Source organism: Pelophylax lessonae, assembly GCF_965119305.1.
Source record: "Pelophylax lessonae genome assembly, chromosome: 1".
In the NCBI taxonomy this organism is placed as follows: domain Eukaryota; kingdom Metazoa; phylum Chordata; class Amphibia; order Anura; family Ranidae; genus Pelophylax; species Pelophylax lessonae.
Genome location: NC_138768.1, coordinates 637,343,050 through 637,363,577, shown reverse-complemented (window position 1 = coordinate 637,363,577; position 20,528 = coordinate 637,343,050). Strand labels below are relative to the sequence as shown.

Below are 20,528 nucleotides of genomic sequence, written 5' to 3'. Positions count from 1 at the left end.
TAAAGAGCCAATTTCATTGGCTCTTTACCTAGATCGGGGATCGACTCTGTCCGAGGGACGAGCCTCGTCCCCGATCGCTGCTCTGCGCGCCCCCGGGGGCGCGCATTGCAGAGAGAACGAGCGGCTCGTGCTGGAGCCGCTCATGTGATCGGCTGTGATTGACACAGCCGATCACGTGGTAAACAGCCAATTTCTATTGGCTGTTTACCTTGATCAGGGATGGGCTATGTCCGAGGGACGAGCCTCATCCCTGATCGCGCCGCTGCGCGCCGCCGGGGGCGCGCAGTAGCAGCTAGAACGGGCCGACGTCATATGACGGCGGCCCGGATCTAGACAACCACTTTGCCGACGTCATTTTACATGACTCGGTATGGAAGTGGTTAAACTGGAGAGTTAAGCCCCGTACACACGTACCGATTGTCGGCCGAACGATCGGCCGTCTTTTGTCCAGCGCTCTCGTGTCTGTTGAAAACTGCAAAAGACTGCACACGAATTTTGTCGGCCAACAACAGCCGACTGCAGAAGTGATGTCATGTGATGGTTAACTTTCCTTGTCTTTTTTCTTTTCTGAGCATGCCCAGTCTTGCTAATCTGCTGTCTGTCGGCCGAAATCTGTACTGACTTGCGAACAATCGGCCGTTCTGGTGACGGCCAACAAATATTTTAATGCCTGCACGACAGATTCTGTTCGGCCGAAAATGCGCTGTCGGAAGCATCATACTAACAAGCCTACAATCGGCCGATCGGTCGAATATTTACGGCCGACAATCGGTATGTGTGTACGGGGCTTAAATGATTAAATAATGGATAACAACACTTCTATTTCTGAAAGCATTCTTAATTTTCAGCATTTTTTCACACCTGCCTAAAACTTTTGCATATACACTATGTTTCAAAAGTATTGGGGAGTATTTGTGTGGTCAGGCACTGATGTTGGACGAGAAGGCCTGGCTTGCAGTCTCTGTGCTAATTCATCCCAAAGACGTGAGGTCAGGACTCTGTGTCAAGTTCCTCCACCCTAAACTCACTCTTCCATGTTTTTATGGACCTTGCTTTGTGCACTGGTCTGAATCATTTGATGGAGGGGGGATTATGGTGTGGGGCTGTTTTTCAGGGGTTGGGCTAGACCCCTTAGTTCCGGTCAATGAACTCTTAACGCGTCAGCATATCAAGACTTCTTGGACATATTCATACACCCAACTTTGTGGGATTCGTTTGGGGATTGCCCCTTCCTGTTCCAACATGACTGCACACCAGTGCACAAAGCAAGGTCCATAAAGACATGGATGAGGGAGTTTGGGGGGTGGAGAAATGTGACTTGCCTGCACAGAGTCCTGATCTCAACCCGATAGACACCTTTGGGATGAATTTGAGCAGAGACTGCAAGCCAGGCCTTTGGTCCAACATCAGTGCCTGACCCCACAAACGGGCTCCAGAAAGAATGGTCAAACATTCTCATAGACACACTCCTAAACCTTGTGGACAGCCTTCCAAGAAGAGCAGAAGCTGTTATAGCAAAGGGTGGGCTAACTCAATATTGAACCATACTGGTCTGTAAATTCCATATTTTGGAGTACAGTACACAGTATTCATAGACACTGGTTGTAGGCGCATACTTTCCGGGGATTGGACACTGGCAAAGGTTTTGAGAACATTCCTACTGGGTGCTGCCTCTGTAACCCTACCCCACTCAGCGAGTCCCTAATTTTGTAGCAAGCAATGCAGGGTAACCCAGGAATAGAAGGGATGGTGGCCTATGCGCTGTACGCTACTCGAAGATAAATGGATTTTTGTAAAATCTTACCGTAAAATCCTTTTCTCTTAAGCTCATTGACAGACGTAGTCCTCGTTGATTAATAACAACTCGGGTTATACTGCCCTCTACAGGAGTAGGACTAGACAGGAAAGAAAACGTTCTGGCCACACCCTAGGGGCAGTCCCAGAGGGTATATCCTCTCACTTCCTGCTACAGCAAATCAGTTATGTCACAAAGCAGTGTTTAGAGAATTTAACCCAACCCAACTCAAAAACAGAGGGGCGGGTACTACGTCTGTCAATGAGCTTAAGAGAAAAGGATTTTACGGTAAGATTTTACAAAAATCCATTTTTCTCTGTTGCTCATTGACAGACGTAGTCCTCGTTGATTAATAACAACTCGGGACGTCCCAAAGCAGTACCACAAATGAGGGGTGGGATAACAGAAATCAAAATCCAGAAGGCCCAACCGGAGCCAACCAGAAGCACCAAGGACTCATCGAGCAAAAAGATGAGACCTAAGTGAAACACCCAACAAACCCTTGAGGTAGACCAACAGTCTCCTCAGATTGCGGCCTGCTGAACCTTGTGGCCAAAAGAGGCATCTGACGATGCCATCACATCAACTTTATAAAATGTTGTAAAGGTATGAACCGACGATCAAGTCATCGTCTTGAAAACCTGGATCGCTGACGCCTGATGGCGGAAGACCCAGGAGACACTAGGCGCCCGAGTAGAGTGAGCCTTAACAGGGAACGGAGGATTCCGACCCTTAATAGAATAAGCCTGTACCACCGTCTGACTGGTCCATCTAGATATGGTCGCGGCAGACACAGGCAACCCCCTTCAAGGGCTATCCGTGATCACAAAAAGTGAGTCAGTCTTACGAAAACAAGTTCGTAGTAGTCAAGTGTATCCTTCTGAACCCCATCCAAGGAGTGTAATGCAAACTCCCAAGGATGGCTAGTCTTAGGACAAGGTTTCTGAAAGCAGATTGCTAACGCTGAAACCTGACCCTTGATAGTGCTCAAGGACAGTTTCTGCTCAACCCCTTGTTGCAGACAGACCAAGATTCGGGTCACCGAATAGGTATGTGGGGGAAATCCAAAAGATTCACACCACGCAATATATGACTTCCATGTGCTGGAAGTCGCTTTCCTTGCTTTAACTAGAGGTAGGAATAACTGAAGCTGACACTCCCTTGTCCTTCAGTACCTGGGTCTCAATGGCCAGGCCATTAAGCCAGCGATTGTAAAGCAAGATGGAAGATCGGTCCCTGAGACCGCAAATCCTCCCTGAGAGGAAGTCTCCAAGAAGCGTCCGCGACTAGCCTCACCAAGTCGGCGTACCAGGCTCGACGAGGCCAGTCCGGAATTTCCAGAATAACTGGAATTCCCTCCACCTCTATCCTGCGAAGAAGTTCCCGCAGTAACTTGAGAGGATGGAAGGCATGCCGTAGCTGATACTGCCCCCACGGGGCGATCAGAGTTTCTGCTGGGTCCGCTAGAGGATCGCGGGTGCGAGCTACAAACCTCAGCACCTTCCTGTTGAGCCAAGGTGCCAGTGTGCCCCAGTGAAGGGACAGCTTGTGAAAAACCTCTGGATGAAAAGGCCATACCCCTTGATCCAGAATCTGACGGCTGAAATAATCTGCGTGCCGATTTCCCACCCCCGGAGTGAACACTGCCGGGAGATCCGGAACAAAATCGTTCCGTCCAACGAAAGATGCTAGTCGTTTCGATGGCCACCAGGACACTCCAAGTGCCCCTTTCTTGACATAAGTCACGACCGTGGCATTGTGCGATTGGATCCGAATCGGGCTGCTCTAGAGCTGCTCGGTCCAGTAAATCAGACAAAATCTGATCGCTCTCAGTTCCGATACCCTATTGGTAATCTGGATACTATCGGAAGGAATGACTTCCCCTGGTTGAGCATCGGAGGCTCCCTGGTCCGCTCGCTCAACCGGATCCGATTGTCCAGGAAATCGGAATTCTGATTCCATAAGAAAATAATCTCCTTCAGGAGAATTCGGGTATGAGACTGGGTATACGGTACTGCCCCTAAGAAGGCCACCATCTGTCCCAGCCAATTGACGGACAGCAACATCCGAATCGTTGACTGAACCTTCTGGAGTTTCTCCGCAAGGAGAAACTCTCTTGCCCAGGATGTATCCAACCTTAGGCCCAGATAGTTCAGTCTCCTGGTGGGAACCAGGGATGATCTTTGGGAAAGTGAAGAAAAAACGCTGATGTCCTGCGATGATGGGGATATAAAGATAGGCATCCTAAATGTCTATGGACGCCAGGAAATCCCCCTGATGCAGGGAGGCCACCACTGTTCAGATGGACTCTATTTTTCCCCCCAGTCCAGAAATTGGACGTACCTTGCCCTCTTTCCTGGGCATTGTGAACAGGTTCGAATAGAACCCCTGAAACCGTTAAATGTTAGAAGGGAAGAATCGCACCGGTGGAAGTGATTGAAACTCGATCCTGTATCCTGACCGTATGACCTCGCGAACCCCTTAGTCCGGGGTTCTGGCAAGCCGTGGATCCGGAAACCGGTGAAGACATCCCCCCCACCCCAGAGATGAGTAGGGGCGCATCAGGCTGTATTTTTCAGGCTTGGCTGAGCCGGACTTTTTGTTTAGCCGACCAGCGCCCTTTGAAACCCCTCTAAAGGGGCTTTGGAGGGTTTCGTCTTATCGCCCGCCCTCACGGAACGAACAACTCTTTATGAGCAGAAAGGGAAGGTCCTCGTTGGTTACGAGGTCCTCTTTATCCTAACAGTCTGTGGCAAGACAGCAGGTGGTACCGTCTATCCATTAAAGAGGGATTCCTCAAACGGATAGCGCCTAGCCATGCGTTAGGAAATAACAGGGGTTCATTTCAAAACGACCCCATTTGGGTAAAGGAAAAGTACCAAAAAAGAATTTCAGTCTCAGCTACCTCTGCCGGTGTAACCTCAAGACTAAAGGTTTCCCCGGACGGACACAACTAGTGCATCCACCACTCTTGTGCTATGGCGGAGGCAGAAACATTCTCCTCACTGCTGAGGAGACATTACCTGAGACAACAGCCCCATAAGAGGGACCTGCAGCTGTATTGACCAGCTCCGAATCCGTATCTGAAGTATCAGATAAAAAATAGGGGTAGGCGGGGGTCGCTTCTTGACCCCCGTCCCTGACAGGCCACCTCCACCCCGGATACCAAAGACTCCAAAACTGCCGATAATGCATTAAAAACAAGTGAGGTACTGGAGGGTCCTGCGGCCACCTTGAGGGGATCCGGTGGGGATACCTATGCGGCAGGGTCAATGATTATACCAGACATTTGCCCCAGTCGCAACAGCGCCCCTCAGTGTTACCTGCCTTTTTGGACCCCACAGAGAGAGAGAGAGAGAGACCCCAAGGCTCATCCCTGATGCACAGAAGTTTTCATCAGCTTGCTCAGTGCTGTCCTGTTACAGACAGTCTTTGGCCCTTTTTCCTGGGTAAAGGAGGCGGCTCCGCCCCTTAACACGCCTGCCGGCGCCTCCCCCTGGCTCCACGAGGTGTTTGGTCACCTCAAACATGGCCGCCCCCATGCTGGAGACACGAGGCTACGCCAATATGGCGGCCTCGTGTGCTCTGCAAGACAATGGCGGCAGCCTGTTAGGATAGCGGCGGCTTAGCAGCGGCCTGCGGGATGCTGTATTCGGCCTAGCGGCCTGCGGGAGTGCATCGGCCCCCCAAACTTCACCCTGAATGGTGATAAGCCTGGCCGGCGGTACCGGACCCTGGCAGGCCGCATGCGGTCCGTGGGCCGTCGGAAGGCAGCCTGCCCTTGCTGGAGGAATGCGATCTGGACTGCAGTTATACATGCATAGACATCGCCCTGTGAACACCTCTGACAGGTAGGATACCTTATGCTACCACAGTAATATTCTAGTACTGCCACTGACTTCAGTCATCTTTACAGTTTTGAAATGACATTAGATTGTCAGCTCCCAAACCAAGCCTCCTGGTTTCTTGTTCACAAAAATCACACTCAAATAGGGGGATCTGTGACATGTTATAGGATAGAGGGGAGACCCATCCTTACCATTTCAGAGAGGGGCCCGCGCTCACCACAAACCCGTCAGGGGGAAAAGGGGGAACATACTACTCACCATACCGGAACCAGGCGGGCGCCAACTCCTGACAGTACCCCTCTCCACCGGGGTGGGAGGGCTGTCGACCAATACGGACGCCGTGACTCTGTTGGTCATTGGCGTTTAAGCGAGACGTTTAACTCGCAGGGTCAGTCCCCGTCCAGTGGGACTATGTCGCGGCCGACCCAGCGCGGAGCTATGGCCTGCACGCGCTCGTAGGCTGAACTGGGGTGACCACTGGATCTCAACATCCAGCCTTTCGCCCAGTTCCAGCTTTCTTGCTTGAAGATCTCACAGGAACACTGGAGAAAAAAGCTGTCTAAAAAATCTAAGAAAAAAATCCTGCCAGGACTGAAGATCCTAGCAAGGCATCTAGGTCCTTACTCCTAACTAGACAGAAAAAAACTGATTTGCTGTAGCAGGAAGTGAGAGGATATACCCTCTGGGACTGCCCCTAGGGTGTGGCCAGAACGTTTTCTTTCCTGTCTAGTCCTACTCCTGTAGAGGGCAGTATAACCCGAGTTGTTATTAATCAACGAGGACTACGTCTGTCAATGAGCGACAGAGAAATGAAATTTACAGGCAAGTCAGAATCCACCTTATTTTAATTGTACAGTACAGGACACAAGCCAAGTATTCATAGACCCTGGGAGAAATCCAAGCAATGAATGGGAAGGCTGGGCAACTGTCAACAGGCCCATCAACAAAGTTTATCAAACCAAACTTCAGAGTGCTCCTGTAAGAACCATGAAGCCGTATGCTATATCCACAGAAGATCAGATGACCACCTGTTAAGACTTTCAGAAGGTATGAACAGAGGACCAGGTGGCAGTCCTGCAAAGCTGGGCTACAGAGGACCAGGTGGTGGGCTTTTATAGCTGGTCTACAGAGGACCAGGTGCCCCCCTTGCAAGCAGCGTTATAAATTAGAGATCGACCGATTATCGGCAACACCGATATATCGGGGGGCCGATATGCACTTTCCCCGATATATCGGGATCGGCCTTTTGATTTACCGATACTGCCGATATTTTCGTGACGTCATTCCGTATGTTGCGCGCACACGTTATGCCTTCTAACACCGCCTCCCATGCCTGCACGGCCCATTCGTGACGCCATTTCACCGCACACTGCACTTAAGACCGCCTCCCACAGCCTCGTGTTACAGCCAGCTGCAGTCCGATCCAGTCATTCTGCCAGCCATCCATCCACAGGCCCTGGCCTCAGCCACCCACCACAACAGGATGCCAGCCCAGCGAGCAAGCAACCAGCCACTCAGATGACACCAAGCCAACCACCTGCCACCGTGACCAGTGTTCCAGCAAGCCAGCTGCCCGCCACAACAGGCCAGGGTGAGTAAGTGAAACTAAGCAAGCAACCCACCCAACAGGATGACCCAAAGCCAGCCCCCCACCACAATTTTCCTGCAAGACAGCCACCCACCACAGTCCTCCTGCAAGCCAGCCAGCCACCACAGTGCTCCTGCAAGCTAGCCACCCATAACAGGGTGACACCAATCGAGCCAGCCATCACAGTGTTCCTGCAAGCCAGCCACCCATAACAGGGTGACACCAAGCAAACCAACCAGGCACCACAGAGACTGTTCCTGAAAGCCAGCCACCCATAACAGGGTGACACCAATCCAGCCACCCACCAAAGTGTTCCTGCAAGCCAGCCACCCATAACAGGGTGACCCCAATCCAGCCAGCCACCACAGTGTTCCTGCAAGCCAGCCATCAATAACAGGGTGACACCAAGCCAGCCACTCACCACAGTGTTCCTGCAAGCCAGCCACCACAGTTTTCCTGCAAGCCAGCAACCCATAACAGGGTGACATCAATCCAGCCAGCCACCACAGTTTTCCTGCAAGCCAGCCACCCATAACAGGGCAACACCAAGCCAGCCACCCACCACAGTGTTCCTGCAAGCCAGCCACCCATAACAGGGTGACATCAATCCAGCCAGCCACCACAGTGTTCCTGCAAGCCAGCCACCCATAACAGGGTGACACCAAGCCAGCCACTCACCACAGGGTTCCTGCAAGCCAGACACCCATAACAGGGTGACACCAAGCAAGCCAACCAGGCACCACACTGTTCCTGAAAACCAGCCACCTGATAACAGGGTGACACCAAGCCATCCAATCAGCCACCACAGACTGTTCCTGAAAGCCAGCCACCAATAACAAGGTGACACCAGTCACCAAGCCAGCCAACCACAGACTGTTCCTGAAAGCTAGCCACCCATGACAGGGTGACACCAAGCCAGCCAGCCAGTGCCACCACAGTGTTCCTGCAAGCCAGCCACCCAGAACAGGGTGACACCAGGCAGCCACCACAGTGTTCCGGCAGGCCAGCCACACTGCCAGGCATCAGCCACTACCCCACAACAGGGTGCCAGCATCAGCAGCAACTTCAGCAACCCATTTATTTAATCTTTGTGTCTTTCAAGTTGAAATGGAGATGGATGAGGAGAGAGAGTAAAAGTGTGGTCTGGGACTTTCTCGTCTTAACCATCTCCAGGAAAAGCAGCAACGTGCAACACATGTACAAACAACATAAGCATCGGATCAGTAACTGCAAAAAACAAAAATACATCAAATCTTTGGGCCCATCTAAGAGTTCATCATATTGAATTGTATCATGCAGCACAGAAAAAAACAAAATGAATATCAATGTGATTTTGATTCAATACCTCCTCCACTATCCCATTCCCAGACAACAATACCAGATATGTTTGTGAAAAAAACAGATATCATTGTCTAGATTCAGATGGAAGATCCCAACTGCTGGACAGAGTAATCACAGAAATGATTGTCACTGATAACCAGCCATTTACAATGGTGTCTGACTCAGGATTTAAGCGGCTGATGTCCATCCTTGAGCCAAGCAACACACTGAAGAGGGAGAAGTATTATCGAACCGAAATACTGGCAAAGCTACACCAAAAGGTAGTTGACAAAGTAAAGGCTCTGCTGCAACCAGAGAATGCTGGCAACTCACTCTCATTCACGACGGACTGCTGCTCACAAACAGAGTCCGAGTCACTGCTCATTCTTACATGCCACTTCATTGACAGCGGATGGACAAAAAAGGCAATTGGTCTTGAATACAAAAGTGATGCAAGGATCCCACACAGCTGAGTACAGTAGAGAAATGTTTCTAGGCATGCTTGAAGAATGGGGAACAAAGACAGAGTGATGCTTGCGCAACTTCGAGACAGTGGAGCAAACATGCCTAAAGGAATGAGGCTTGCTGATACGTCAGACCTCTGTGTCAACATGGCACACAACACCCTCCAACTTTCAAATGATGGTCTGTCAAGCCAAAGAGTTTTCATTGGTATATGTTTTGAGAAGCATGAATAGATTACAAATGTTGTGCTAGCAAGTCTTTTGAATCCTCGATACAAGAACCATGCTCTCTCTTCTGATGATGTATTGGCTAAGGCGAAACAATGGCTGACAGAAGATATGGAGGTTCTTGCCGAAAAGACAAGTCCAGAACACTACTTTTATGAAGAGCAGCATGCTGAAAAAACAGACAAATGTCCAAAAATAGGTCAAGGAACAGAAGAGAATCTGCTTCATCGTCATCAAATTGATCAGGACATTTTCAGTGTTTTATTGGGGCCTCATGCGGAGGATTCAATTTCTTCTGAATCTGCAATGATGAGCCTTGATGATGAACTTCATCTTTATTTGAAAGAAGCCGTAATTGAAAGAAGAAGTCATCCTCTTCAGGGGTGGAGAGAAAATGAGGCACGCTACAAAAGACGTGCTTCCCGTGCTAGAAGATACCTCTCTCTCTCTCTGCTCCTCTGTCCTCCACTTCTGAGCATGTTTACAAAGTTGCAGCATTGTTTCAGCAAAACAGAAGACCTTTAACAGGTGACCATGGAAATGCTGAAATGTTCTGCTTCCTGCATTATAATATTGTTCTACTTAACTGGGAGTATTGAAAAGAGTAGTGTCCACTCCACTGTCTAGCTGTTGCCTACCTTTTTTTCTAGCAGTTTTGCACTGACTGCTATAGTTGCAGTGAGTGCCCTACTGCAGAGGTAGTCCACTGACTCCAACCCAATCCACTGTCTAGCTGTTGCCTACCTTTTTCTAGCAGTTTTGCACTGACTGCTGTAGTTGAAGTGAGTGCCCTACTGCTAAGAGTCCAAATCCAATATCTAGCTGTTGCCTAGCTTTTTTTTTCTAGCAGTTTTGCACTGACTGCTGTTGTTTCAGTGAGTGCCCTACTGCAGAGGTAGTCCACTGACTCCAATCCAATCTGTCTAGCTGTTGGCTTGATTTTTTTCTAGCAGTATTGCACTGACTGCAGTAGTTGCAGTGAGTGCCATACTGCAGACAGAGGTAGTCCTCCACTGACTCCAGTCCAATCCACTGTGACATGTGTAGCTGTTGCCTTGCTCTTTTTCTAGCAGTTTTGCACTGACTGCACTGCATTGGTTGCAGTCAGTGCCTTACTGCAGAGGTAGTCCTTCACTGACTCCAATCCATCCAATCCACTGTGTATGTGTGGTCACGGTGTATATTGTATAGCTGTTGTTGCCTAGGATTTTTTCTAGCAGTTTTGCACTGACTGCACTGCATTAGTTGCAGTCAGTGCCTTACTGCAGAGGTAGTCCTCCACTGACTCCAGTCCAGTCCAGTCCAATCCACTGTGACATGTGTAGCTGTTGCCTTGCTCTTTTTCTAGCAGTTTTGCACTGACTGCACTGCATTGGTTGCAGTCAGTGCCTTACTGCAGAGGTAGTCCTTCACTGACTCCAATCCATCCAATCCACTGTGTATGTGTGGTCACGGTGTATATTGTATAGCTGTTGTTGCCTAGGATTTTTTCTAGCAGTTTTGCACTGACTGCACTGCATTAGTTGCAGTCAGTGCCTTACTGCAGAGGTAGTCCTCCACTGACTCCAGTCCATCCAATCCAATGTGTATTTTGTGTAGCTGTTTAGCACTGACTGCACTGCAGTAACATATTGCAGTGTGTGAGTCCACTACTGCAGCACTTTATTATGCATTAATGCACAATAAGATGATGTGAAAGGCAAAGCAAATGTCCCTGCAATTGAAGTTTTCATATCAGTTTTTATGCAGTTAAGGTGTGAAGAAAGAGCACTTAATGTTAAAAATGTTAATAAAGATTAACATGTTTATTAAGATATTTTTGTCGAATTTTGTTTTTTTTGGGTAATTTTTACATGTGTGAAAATATCGGCCAATGCCGATATGCGATCAGCAAAATATCGGTAACGAAAAAACGATATCGGTCAATCACTATTATAAATACTTGGTGTCAGAGCACCCAGGAAACACCCACTGATTTGGTATATATAGGGTCCAGCTTCGCACCACACAGTGGGCCTTCCCCCTAAAGGAGTCTTCAGGGCTTGAGATCCAAAGGGATGGACCACAGTCCTGAACTTGTAAAGAACCCTGTGGCTAAATACACACATTGCACAAAGTGCCCATCCAGCATCCAGTGCTCAAAGAAACAGGCTGTCTCCATTGCGCAGAATCTGGGTATGGTTCCTAAGGTTTTTTTTTTGAGGCTGCATGGATATGGATGCCTTGGTTCATTTTTGGAATAAAAGCCAGTGAAGTGTTGAAGAATACCACAATAACATCATAAACTAGTTAAGCTAATATTTTGTCATGGGAGAGAGAGAAATCAGGGAGAAGTGTTCCATAACCTTGCTATACTAACAAAAAACTGAGAACTTAGGAAGCGGGGTAGGATTATAGATAAGGCGCGCAGGGGGCTTTTCCTTAAAAAGCTTTTTAAGGGTTATAACATAATATATAAGGCTCTATGAGTACACGCCTACTTTCCTGTACTGTACAATTGAGATGAACATACAGTCAGGTCCATAAATATTGGGACATCAACACAATTCTAATCTTTTTGGCTCTATACACCACCACAATGGATTTGAAACGAAAAACAAGATTTGCTTTAACTGCAGACTTTCAGCTTTAATTTGAGGGTATTTACATCAAAATCAGGTTAAAGGTGTAGGAATTACAACAGTTTGTATGTGTGCCCATCAGAGAGATAGCAAAAACATTAGAGGTGGCCAAATCAACTGTTTGGAACATCCTTAAAAAGAAAGAACGCACCGGTGGGCTCAGCAACACCAAAAGACCCGAAAGACTCCGGAAAACAACTGTGGTGGATGACCGAAGAACTCTTTTCCTGGTGAACAAAAACACCCTTCACAACAGTTGGCCAGATCAAGAACACTCTCCAGGAGGTAGGTGTATGTAAGTCAAAGTCAACAATCAAGAGAAGACTTCACCAGAGTGAATACCGAGAGTTCACCACAAGATGAAAAACATTGGTGAGCCTCAAAAACAGGAAGGCCAGATTAGAGTTTGCCAAACATCTAAAAAAGCCTTCACAGTTCCGGAACAACATCCTATGGACAGAGGAGACAAAGATCAACTTGTACCAGAGTGATGGGAAGAGAAAAGTATGGCGAAGGAAAGGAACTGCTCATGATCCAAAGCATACCACCTCATTAGTGAAGCATGGTGGTGGTAGTGTCATGGCGTGGGCATGTATGGCTGCCAATGGAACTGGATCTCTTGTATTTATTGATGATATGACTGCTGACAAAAGCAGCAGGATGAATTCTGAAGTATGTTTCGGGCAATATTATCTGCTCATATTAAGCCAAATGCTTTAGAACTCATTGGACGGCGCTACACAGTGCAGATGGGCAATGACCTGAAGCATACCGTGAAAGCAACCAAAGAGTTTTTTAAGGGAAATAAGTGGAATCTTATGCAATGGTCAAGTCAATCACCTGACCTGAATCCGATTGAGCATGCATTTCACTTGCTGAAGACAAACAATGGAAAATGCCCCAAGAACAAGCAGGAACTGAAGACAGTTGCAGTAGAGGCCTGGCAGAGCATCACCAGGGATGAAAACCAGGGTCTGGTGATGTCTATGCGTTCCAGACTTCAGGCTGTAATTGACTGCAAAGGACTTGCAGCTAAGTATTAAAAAGTGAAAGTTTGATTTATGATTGTTAATCTGTCCCATTACATTTGGTCCCTTGAAAAGTGGGAGGCACATATACAAACTGTTGTAATTCCTACACCGTTCACCTGATATGGATGTAAATACCCTCAAATAAAGATGAAAGTCTGCAGTTAAAGCACATTTTGTTTGTTTCATTTCAATTTCATTGTGGTGGTGTATAGAGCTAAAAAGATTAGAATTGTGTCGATGTCCCAATATTTATGGACCTGACTGTAGTTAACTGCTAATTTTTAACAAAAGCACAGTTACACTTTAGCAGAACACCACTTTTATAGTGTGTGTGTTCAAATTCAACTACAAATCTCACCCTTTCAAGGTCCTGCCTCAGATGAGTAAAGAGCTGGAGCCGACGAATCAAAAAATCTTGTTCCCGTTTGGCCAGGTTATCTTCCTCATCCTTCTTGGGGGTTATTAGTGGTTTATTGAAGTTGGATTTTCTCTTCATTTTCCAGTACTGGTAAATATAATCGGTCACGTCACAGGGGATTTGTAGGGCCTGACTCACGTCCTTTACATTGACAAATGTATAGAAGTCATCCTCAAGCTGCTGAAGCTTCAGCTTGCGCTGGCTCCCATGCTTGGCCTCCTGCTGGGAGGCATTAAGGCCTTGTAAATCCTCTGAACACACAGGGGAGGCCCTAGCTGCCCCATTCAATTCACATGCACTGTCACCATATTGTCCATTCTCTGTCTTCTTGTCTGTACTGTGCTTTGGACAATAAGACTTGAATTTTACTTCATCTTCTTCTGTCAAGATGGTCTTCATTTCCAACCCCCGATCAAATGCGCATGTCACATGAAAAGCTGTGCGACAGTTTTTAATAGAGCACTGAAAGCAAAAAAATAAAAAAATGGAAGCACTATTAATAAACGTGCAACAGTGTTAACATAAAGCTTAAAGACTATGGCCTCTAACTTTGAATAAACAAATTCCGTATGCTCCTGCAAGTGTACAGTTGTTTATGCCAAGAAACCAGCTACATTTTTTTTAGGGTGCAAAACTGCCCTGATTTGATCAGTGGGTGCCATTGGGCCTGTAGATCTTACAATTTTAGAAGTAGGGAGGAGCCAAGCATTAATCACACCACAAAGTAAGATTGCCTTAGAATTGTTGGATGGCTACTGCATCAGTACTACAACCATTGCTCATTTTAAGTGCAGAAGAAACGTAAAGTGACTGCAAAAGGTAGATTTTTTTAAAAATTAAAATACTAATTACTGCATACTTACCTGCTCTGTGGTTTTGCACAGAGTGGCCCTGAAGTTTCTCTTTTGGAGTCCCCCTGCCGGTGCTATCCATTCCTCGTCTCTGTCTTCCCCCATAACAAACTACTTGCTATGGGGACAGATGTGCGGACATAATCCCAAGACAGGCTACGTGCATCTATTGACACACACCCTCCTCACAGTATTTGATTGGTTCTCAATGCATTCTGAGCCTGAGGGGGGAAAAAGTGAGCAGTGTTGCTGCTCTACGATGCAGTTCTGGCCGTAGAACTCTCTGTATGCCAAGAATAGGTGTCAGACACATCCTTTTATTATTTTATCATGCGCTTTAAACAGAAACTTGCCTAACCAAGAACAATGGTGCTAAAGTGCTGGCACTAGTACCTGCATTATTTTTCAAATCCGCTCCTGTATATCAGTATAGTTAGGATCTGTGACCAAGAATTTATATGGGGCTTTGACTTCTATTTAAAGTGGAACTTTAGTCCTGCTGGATCACTTCATGCTGGTGCCTCTTGGTAAAGCTATGTAAAACATTAAACATAAGTGCCTATACTTTTTAAAATCAAGTAATACACCATTGCATCCTTTTCTGCACATGATCAGTTGCTCTCGATTTTTAAAGCACTGTGCTGAATTTGTAGAGGCCGATCTGCTGACAGACTAAAGATTTATTGCTGTTCACGGGTTCTGAGCTTTAGCAAATCGGCAGCCTCCAGCAAGAAGAAACAGTAACAATGCTGGAGGCAATTTACAGCACACACTAATTTTGGTAGCATAAATATTAAAGCGGAACTTTACCCACAACAGCTTGACAAAGAAAAAAAAAAAAAAAGAATGTTCTTGGCAAGTAACAAATATTCTACATGAATTATTACGCAACCAAAATTTGTGTGCGCTATAAATTGCCTCCTCCAGCATGGTTCCTGTTTATTCTTGCTGGAGGCTGCCATTTTGCTGAAGCCCTGAGCCCCTGAACAGCAAATCAAAGCTAAACTATCCACATCGATTTATCAGTTTCAAAAAACCATTACATTCCAGGGATACCGGGACTGCTAACTGTCACATTTGCTTGTGTCCTCAAGTAAACGGTCAAACAATCAAGTGGCTGGTATCATAACTGATCACATGGGCAGCACCATGGCAGTTGCATATGAAACCGAAGCACCGCCATTGCCGGTGAGGGACCCGGCAGTGAATTTTGGCGGCTTCACGTGCAAGGCCCCTAATGTGCATGCGCGAAGCGCGCTGCGCATTCGGATTGGCTCAGCGGCAGGGGAAGGAGGAGGGGGCCAAACTTCCACGGCTACTCCCGGAAGGATTCCTGTTAAAAACAGGTACCCGTTCCCCACCTGAAAGGTGCCAAATGTGGCACCGGAGGGGGGGAGGAAGTAAATGAGGAGTTCTACTTTTAGGTGAAACTCCACTTTAATTCTTCTTTAACCACTTCTGGACTGGAAGGATTTACCCCCTTAATGACCAGGCTATTTTTTGGGATTTGACACTGCGTTACTTTAACTGACAATTGCATGGTCGTTCGATGCTGTACCCAAATAAAATTGAGGACTTTTTTCCACAAATAGAGCTTTCTTTTGGTGGTATTTGATCACCTCAGATTTTTTTTTTTTGAGCTATAAAAAAAAAAAATATATATTTTTTACTTTCTGCTATATAATATTCCCAATTAAAAAAAAAAATAAAAATATTTTTTTTATAATTTTAGGCCAATTTGTATTCTGCTACATATTTTTGGTAAAAAAAAAAATCCCAATAAGTGTGATGGTTTGCGCAAAAGTTATCGTGTCTCCAAAGTAGGGGAAAGATTTGTCATTTTTATTTAATTTTTTTTAACTAGTAACGGTGGCGATCAGCGATTTTTAGCGGACAGATCGGACACCTAACATTTTTGCCACTCTTGGGGGGACCAGTGACATTACAATAATCAGTGCTAAAAATATGCACTGTTTCTGTACTGACACTGGCAGGGAAGGGGTTAACATCAGGAGCGATCAAAGGGTTAAATGTGTCCCTAGGGGGTGCTTTCTAACTGTGGGGGGGGGGCTTGCTGCATGAACACATAAGATGGGCTTGCTGCATGAACTACATAAGAGGAACACAGGGATGCCGGTGTTCATAACGGACCGCCGTTCTGTCTCTATGGGGAGTGACTGGCTCCCCCTGTGGCCAATCGGTGCACGTACAGGTACATTGTTTCATGGGACAGGGCTGACCTGCCGCAGTAAAACTACAGTGGCAGGTCGGCAAGCAGTTAAAGCTATCAGCAGATCAACCTTGCCACTGTGTGGGGGTTGTAATTACTGGATGAACAGAGAGACTCCTAAAGAGAGATCCTAAATAGGAGGAACACGGGATCCCTTGTGTTCATCACTGACAGAACAGGGGTCTGCCGTGTTTAAGTAGGCAGACAGCCGTTCTGTCTCCATGGGGAGCGATCTGGGTGCCTGGCGGACTGCTACACGAAGCGACGGTTCGTTGTTAAGCGTAACAGAGCTGACCTGCCGCAGAATAATTACAGCGGCTGGTCGGCAAGTGGTTAAACAGTAAAGACACATTTATTGTGTAGGTATAGAATCCTATGCGTGACCACTTAATATAAGAAATAGGAAGCAACTGCTCACAACTTATGCAGGCCATACATGGTTGAATTCTGAATGAATTTTGTGATCAGATGATGCCACCATTGATTTATAAATTCGGCCAACCAAGCCTTCAACTTCTCCTCATGTTGCTACAAAAAATAATTTTCGTGGCTGGAACTCTTTCCCGGGAATTTTCTTTTCTTGCACTCATTGCGCATTTCATTTTCGATTATATTTCTCGCACAATTGTCCCATCAATTAGAAAATCATTTGTTTTTCAAAAAATTTCCAACATGTCCAATCACTCAAATTCGATGGCCGCACGAAAATCGTTTGTTGCTGCAGCCCACTAATGGTGGGTAATTCAAACGAACATTCTTATTAGTAAACAACTTGTTTTTAATGTTTTTTAGTGATCTAGCAGGACTTATTTTCTGACTAAAGTGCCCCTTTAATGTGGAATTTGTGTTCTTTGCAAACTAACATTTTTGTGTTATGGGCAAAGTTCCACTTTAAGAAGCCTTTTAGCCTTACACCTTATTTAAAAGTGGTTGTAAACCCCCTACATATACCAAGTTAAGTGACTGGCCTCAGGTGATACACAGACAAAACAAATCCTCCTATATAAGTTGTACCTGTATCTGCAGCCCTTGCTTCTCTACATCTGTTCATAGTGTTAAAATATAAAGCTTGTCTGGCCGTTGAGGGAAAAAAAGGGGGCAGACAGCTGAAGTTACACTCTTTAGAGCTCAGTGAGAAGAGCTCTGAGAGATGATTAGAGAGAAAAAGAAACCCCCCCCCCCCCGCCACACAGGAACCGAGCTGCAGCTGTCAATCAGCTGGAGACCCACTCCCCCCCACCATTTTCTTTTGGTGGCAGGAAAACTTGTCAGAAGTGATTCATGCTGATAGAGTAACGGACCAGCAGACAAAAGTGGCACTTCCTGCTCTTTATTGAGACAAGTACACACTTTAGATGGATATACTTTGTTCATATTTTATGTCTGAGGTTTACAAGCATTTTTAAAAGTCAATTGCGAAACCTCTGTTCACGTCAATTGCTAACTGAAATAAAAGGAATGAGGCTTAGCAAAAGGGGAAAGCAGAGTTTTAACGGTCTCTCAAAACAGTTACATTTAAGGCCTGGCATGAATGGTATTGAATGGCATGAATGGTATACTGTCACATTTGCTGTCCCTTGAACTTTCAAGTCATTAAATGGCTGGTGTCATAACTGATCACATGTGCAGCACCATGACAACTGCAGGTCGACTAAGGCCAAGGTGGGAGATTCCTTGGCTGTAAGGGAGAGGACAGTTTACTTCCGTTTTAATCTCAAATTTATTTTGTGTGTATCCTAAGCCAAGAGTCTTCACAGGCATTTGATTTATAGACTAACACAGGTACCATGAGGTGCCAGCTTTTAGTGGGGCTTGGAGTTTCTTGCTGAAAGAGGGTAAAAAGGAGAAAGGAAATCTTTTGCCAATAAGGTATAGGCAAGAAAAAAAAAAAAATGGGATTTTTGACTTACCATAAAATCCATTTCTTTGATGTTCATTGACGGACAGCTCCTGTCATTCTTGACCATTAGGTTATGCTGCCCCCTAAAGGAGTAGGACACTAGGCAGAAAAAACTTCTGGCTACATCCTCGGCCAGTCCCAGGGGGTATACTTTCTCTTCCTGCTATAGTCACTCAGTTTTGTTACAAGCAGTGTCAGGAGAATTATAACTCCACAGAGGGGGTGGGTGCTGTGTCCGTCAATGAACATCATAGAAATGGATTTTACGGCAAGTCAAAATCTCATTTTCTCTTCATTCATTGACGGACACAGCTCCTGTCATTCTTGACCATTGGGACATCACAAAGCAGTGTTAAACACGAGGGGTAGGAAACAACAAAAAATTCCCAAGAATAAACATTAGCCAACCAGGCAACAGGGGCTCAACCAAAACAACTGGAGCCCACCTGAAGAAAACAATACACCCTCAAAGAGGATCAGGTCCTCTTAAAAAGCAGCCAGCAAAACCTTGCGGCCAAAATAAGCAGCCGCAGATGCCAACACAGCCACTTTATAAAATTTTGTAAAAGTGTGCACTGACTGACGACCAGGTGGCCGCCTTGTAAAACTGCTTTACGGACACTTGGCCCAGGAGGCACTAAGTGCCCTAGTAGAGTGCACCTTGACAGGGAAAAGGAGGAACCTGACCCCTGTTGGAATAGGCCTGAACCACCGTCTGTCTGATCCACCTGGAAATGGTCGCAGAGGAAGCAGACAACCCTTTGCGAGGTCCATACGTGAGCACAAATTGAGAGTCTGACTTCCTGAAAGACTCCGTAGCTGCCAGGTACACCCTAATTATCCAGGACCACATCCAAGGAATGCAAGGCAATTTCCCTTTGGATGTTTAGGCCTGGGACATAGGGAAGGCAACACAATGTCTTCATTCAAATTAAAGTCAGAGACCACCTTATGAAGGAAAGACAAACAGGCAAGAAGCAACACCTTATCCTTGTGAATTACCAGATAAGGTGGACAGGATAACGCTGCCAGTTCCAACACCCTGCATGCAGAGGGGAATAGCCACCAAAAAGACAACATTCTGGGACAGTGTAAGCAGGGGACTCTCCAGAATATTTTCAAAGGTAGGCTTCTGTACAGCTGAAGCACCAAATTAAGATCCCAAGGCGGCAACCAATGTATGGCCAAAGGTCGTTGGAATAAGACTGCCAAGGCCGATACCCGGCCCTTGATGGTACTCAAGGCCAATTTCGGTCCACCCCCCGTTGAAGGAAGGTTAAGATTTGAGCCACCGAGAAGGAGCAAGGATGAACCCCCAGAGACTCACACCACACTCTATAAGTCTTCCACGTACAATGGTAGATCCTCCTAGAGGTAGATTTCCTAGCTTTTAGAGGTAAAAATATTTTTATTGTTATGGAAAAAATTTAACAATAAACAAGCTAAAAGAAAACGTGTGTTAGACCCCGTTCACACTGGGGCGATCCGCCTTGCCGGGGCAACCTCATAGGTCGCGGCGCGCAGCTCGCACCACGACCTCGGAGCGGCCGGCACGGACTTCATAACATTGAAGTCAATGCAGGTCGCTCCAGGTCGCCCCAAAGAAGCTCCGGACCCTTTTTCTAAGTCGGAGCGACTTGTGTCGCTCCTATTAGAACGGGTCCACAGCTTCTCTATGGCAGGCGACCTGTCAGGCGACCAGTGTGAACGGGGTCTCATTCACTTCAGAAGTTTGTAGATAGAAAAAGTCCAACACATAAGCAGCGCTGTGAAAACCCTTTAAGAGTTCACTTCTGTGAATAAGCAAAAAATCCTCAGGTGAAGGAAAAATCCACGGATGAAGGTAAAGTGAACTTCCACCACACCACGTGACCCCCTTAGGTATTGCTCACTCACCGGATAATTGCACAAATAGAGCTTTCAAATCTCCTCCAATCGGAACCAAATCCAGACCACTCCAAGATCATTAGGCACAGATATCTCGCCACTCTGTCACAGATCCTAAGCAATCACCATGTTCCAAAACGTCAGATCATCCGCAGTAAATACATAAAGAATAAGAGAGCTCATAGGGCAGTAGTTCAACTCAAATTTATTTGCTAAAAAAACCCCCTGTCCCTCACTCAATGCACTCATTATCCGGTGAGTGAGCAATACCTAAGGGGGTCACGTGGTGTGGTGGAAGTTCACTTTACCTTCATCCGTGGATTTTTCCTTATCCTGAGGATTTTTTG

General features: G+C 46.5%; 1 protein-coding gene across 3 annotated transcripts in view; it reads right to left on the bottom strand.

Moving 5' to 3' along the window:
- Positions 1-20,528, bottom strand: part of JADE1 (jade family PHD finger 1) — a 353,837-nt gene that overhangs the window by 36,396 nt on the left and 296,913 nt on the right. For 2 of the 3 annotated variants that reach the window (XM_082270299.1, XM_082270300.1), the window contains exon 9: positions 13,254-13,775. The exons of the other annotated variant lie outside the window; for it this stretch is intronic. In XM_082270299.1, the coding sequence (XP_082126425.1) occupies positions 13,254-13,775 (522 nt within the window). The remainder of the gene's footprint in view (positions 1-13,253; positions 13,776-20,528) is intronic. 3 annotated transcript variants of the gene reach the window in all.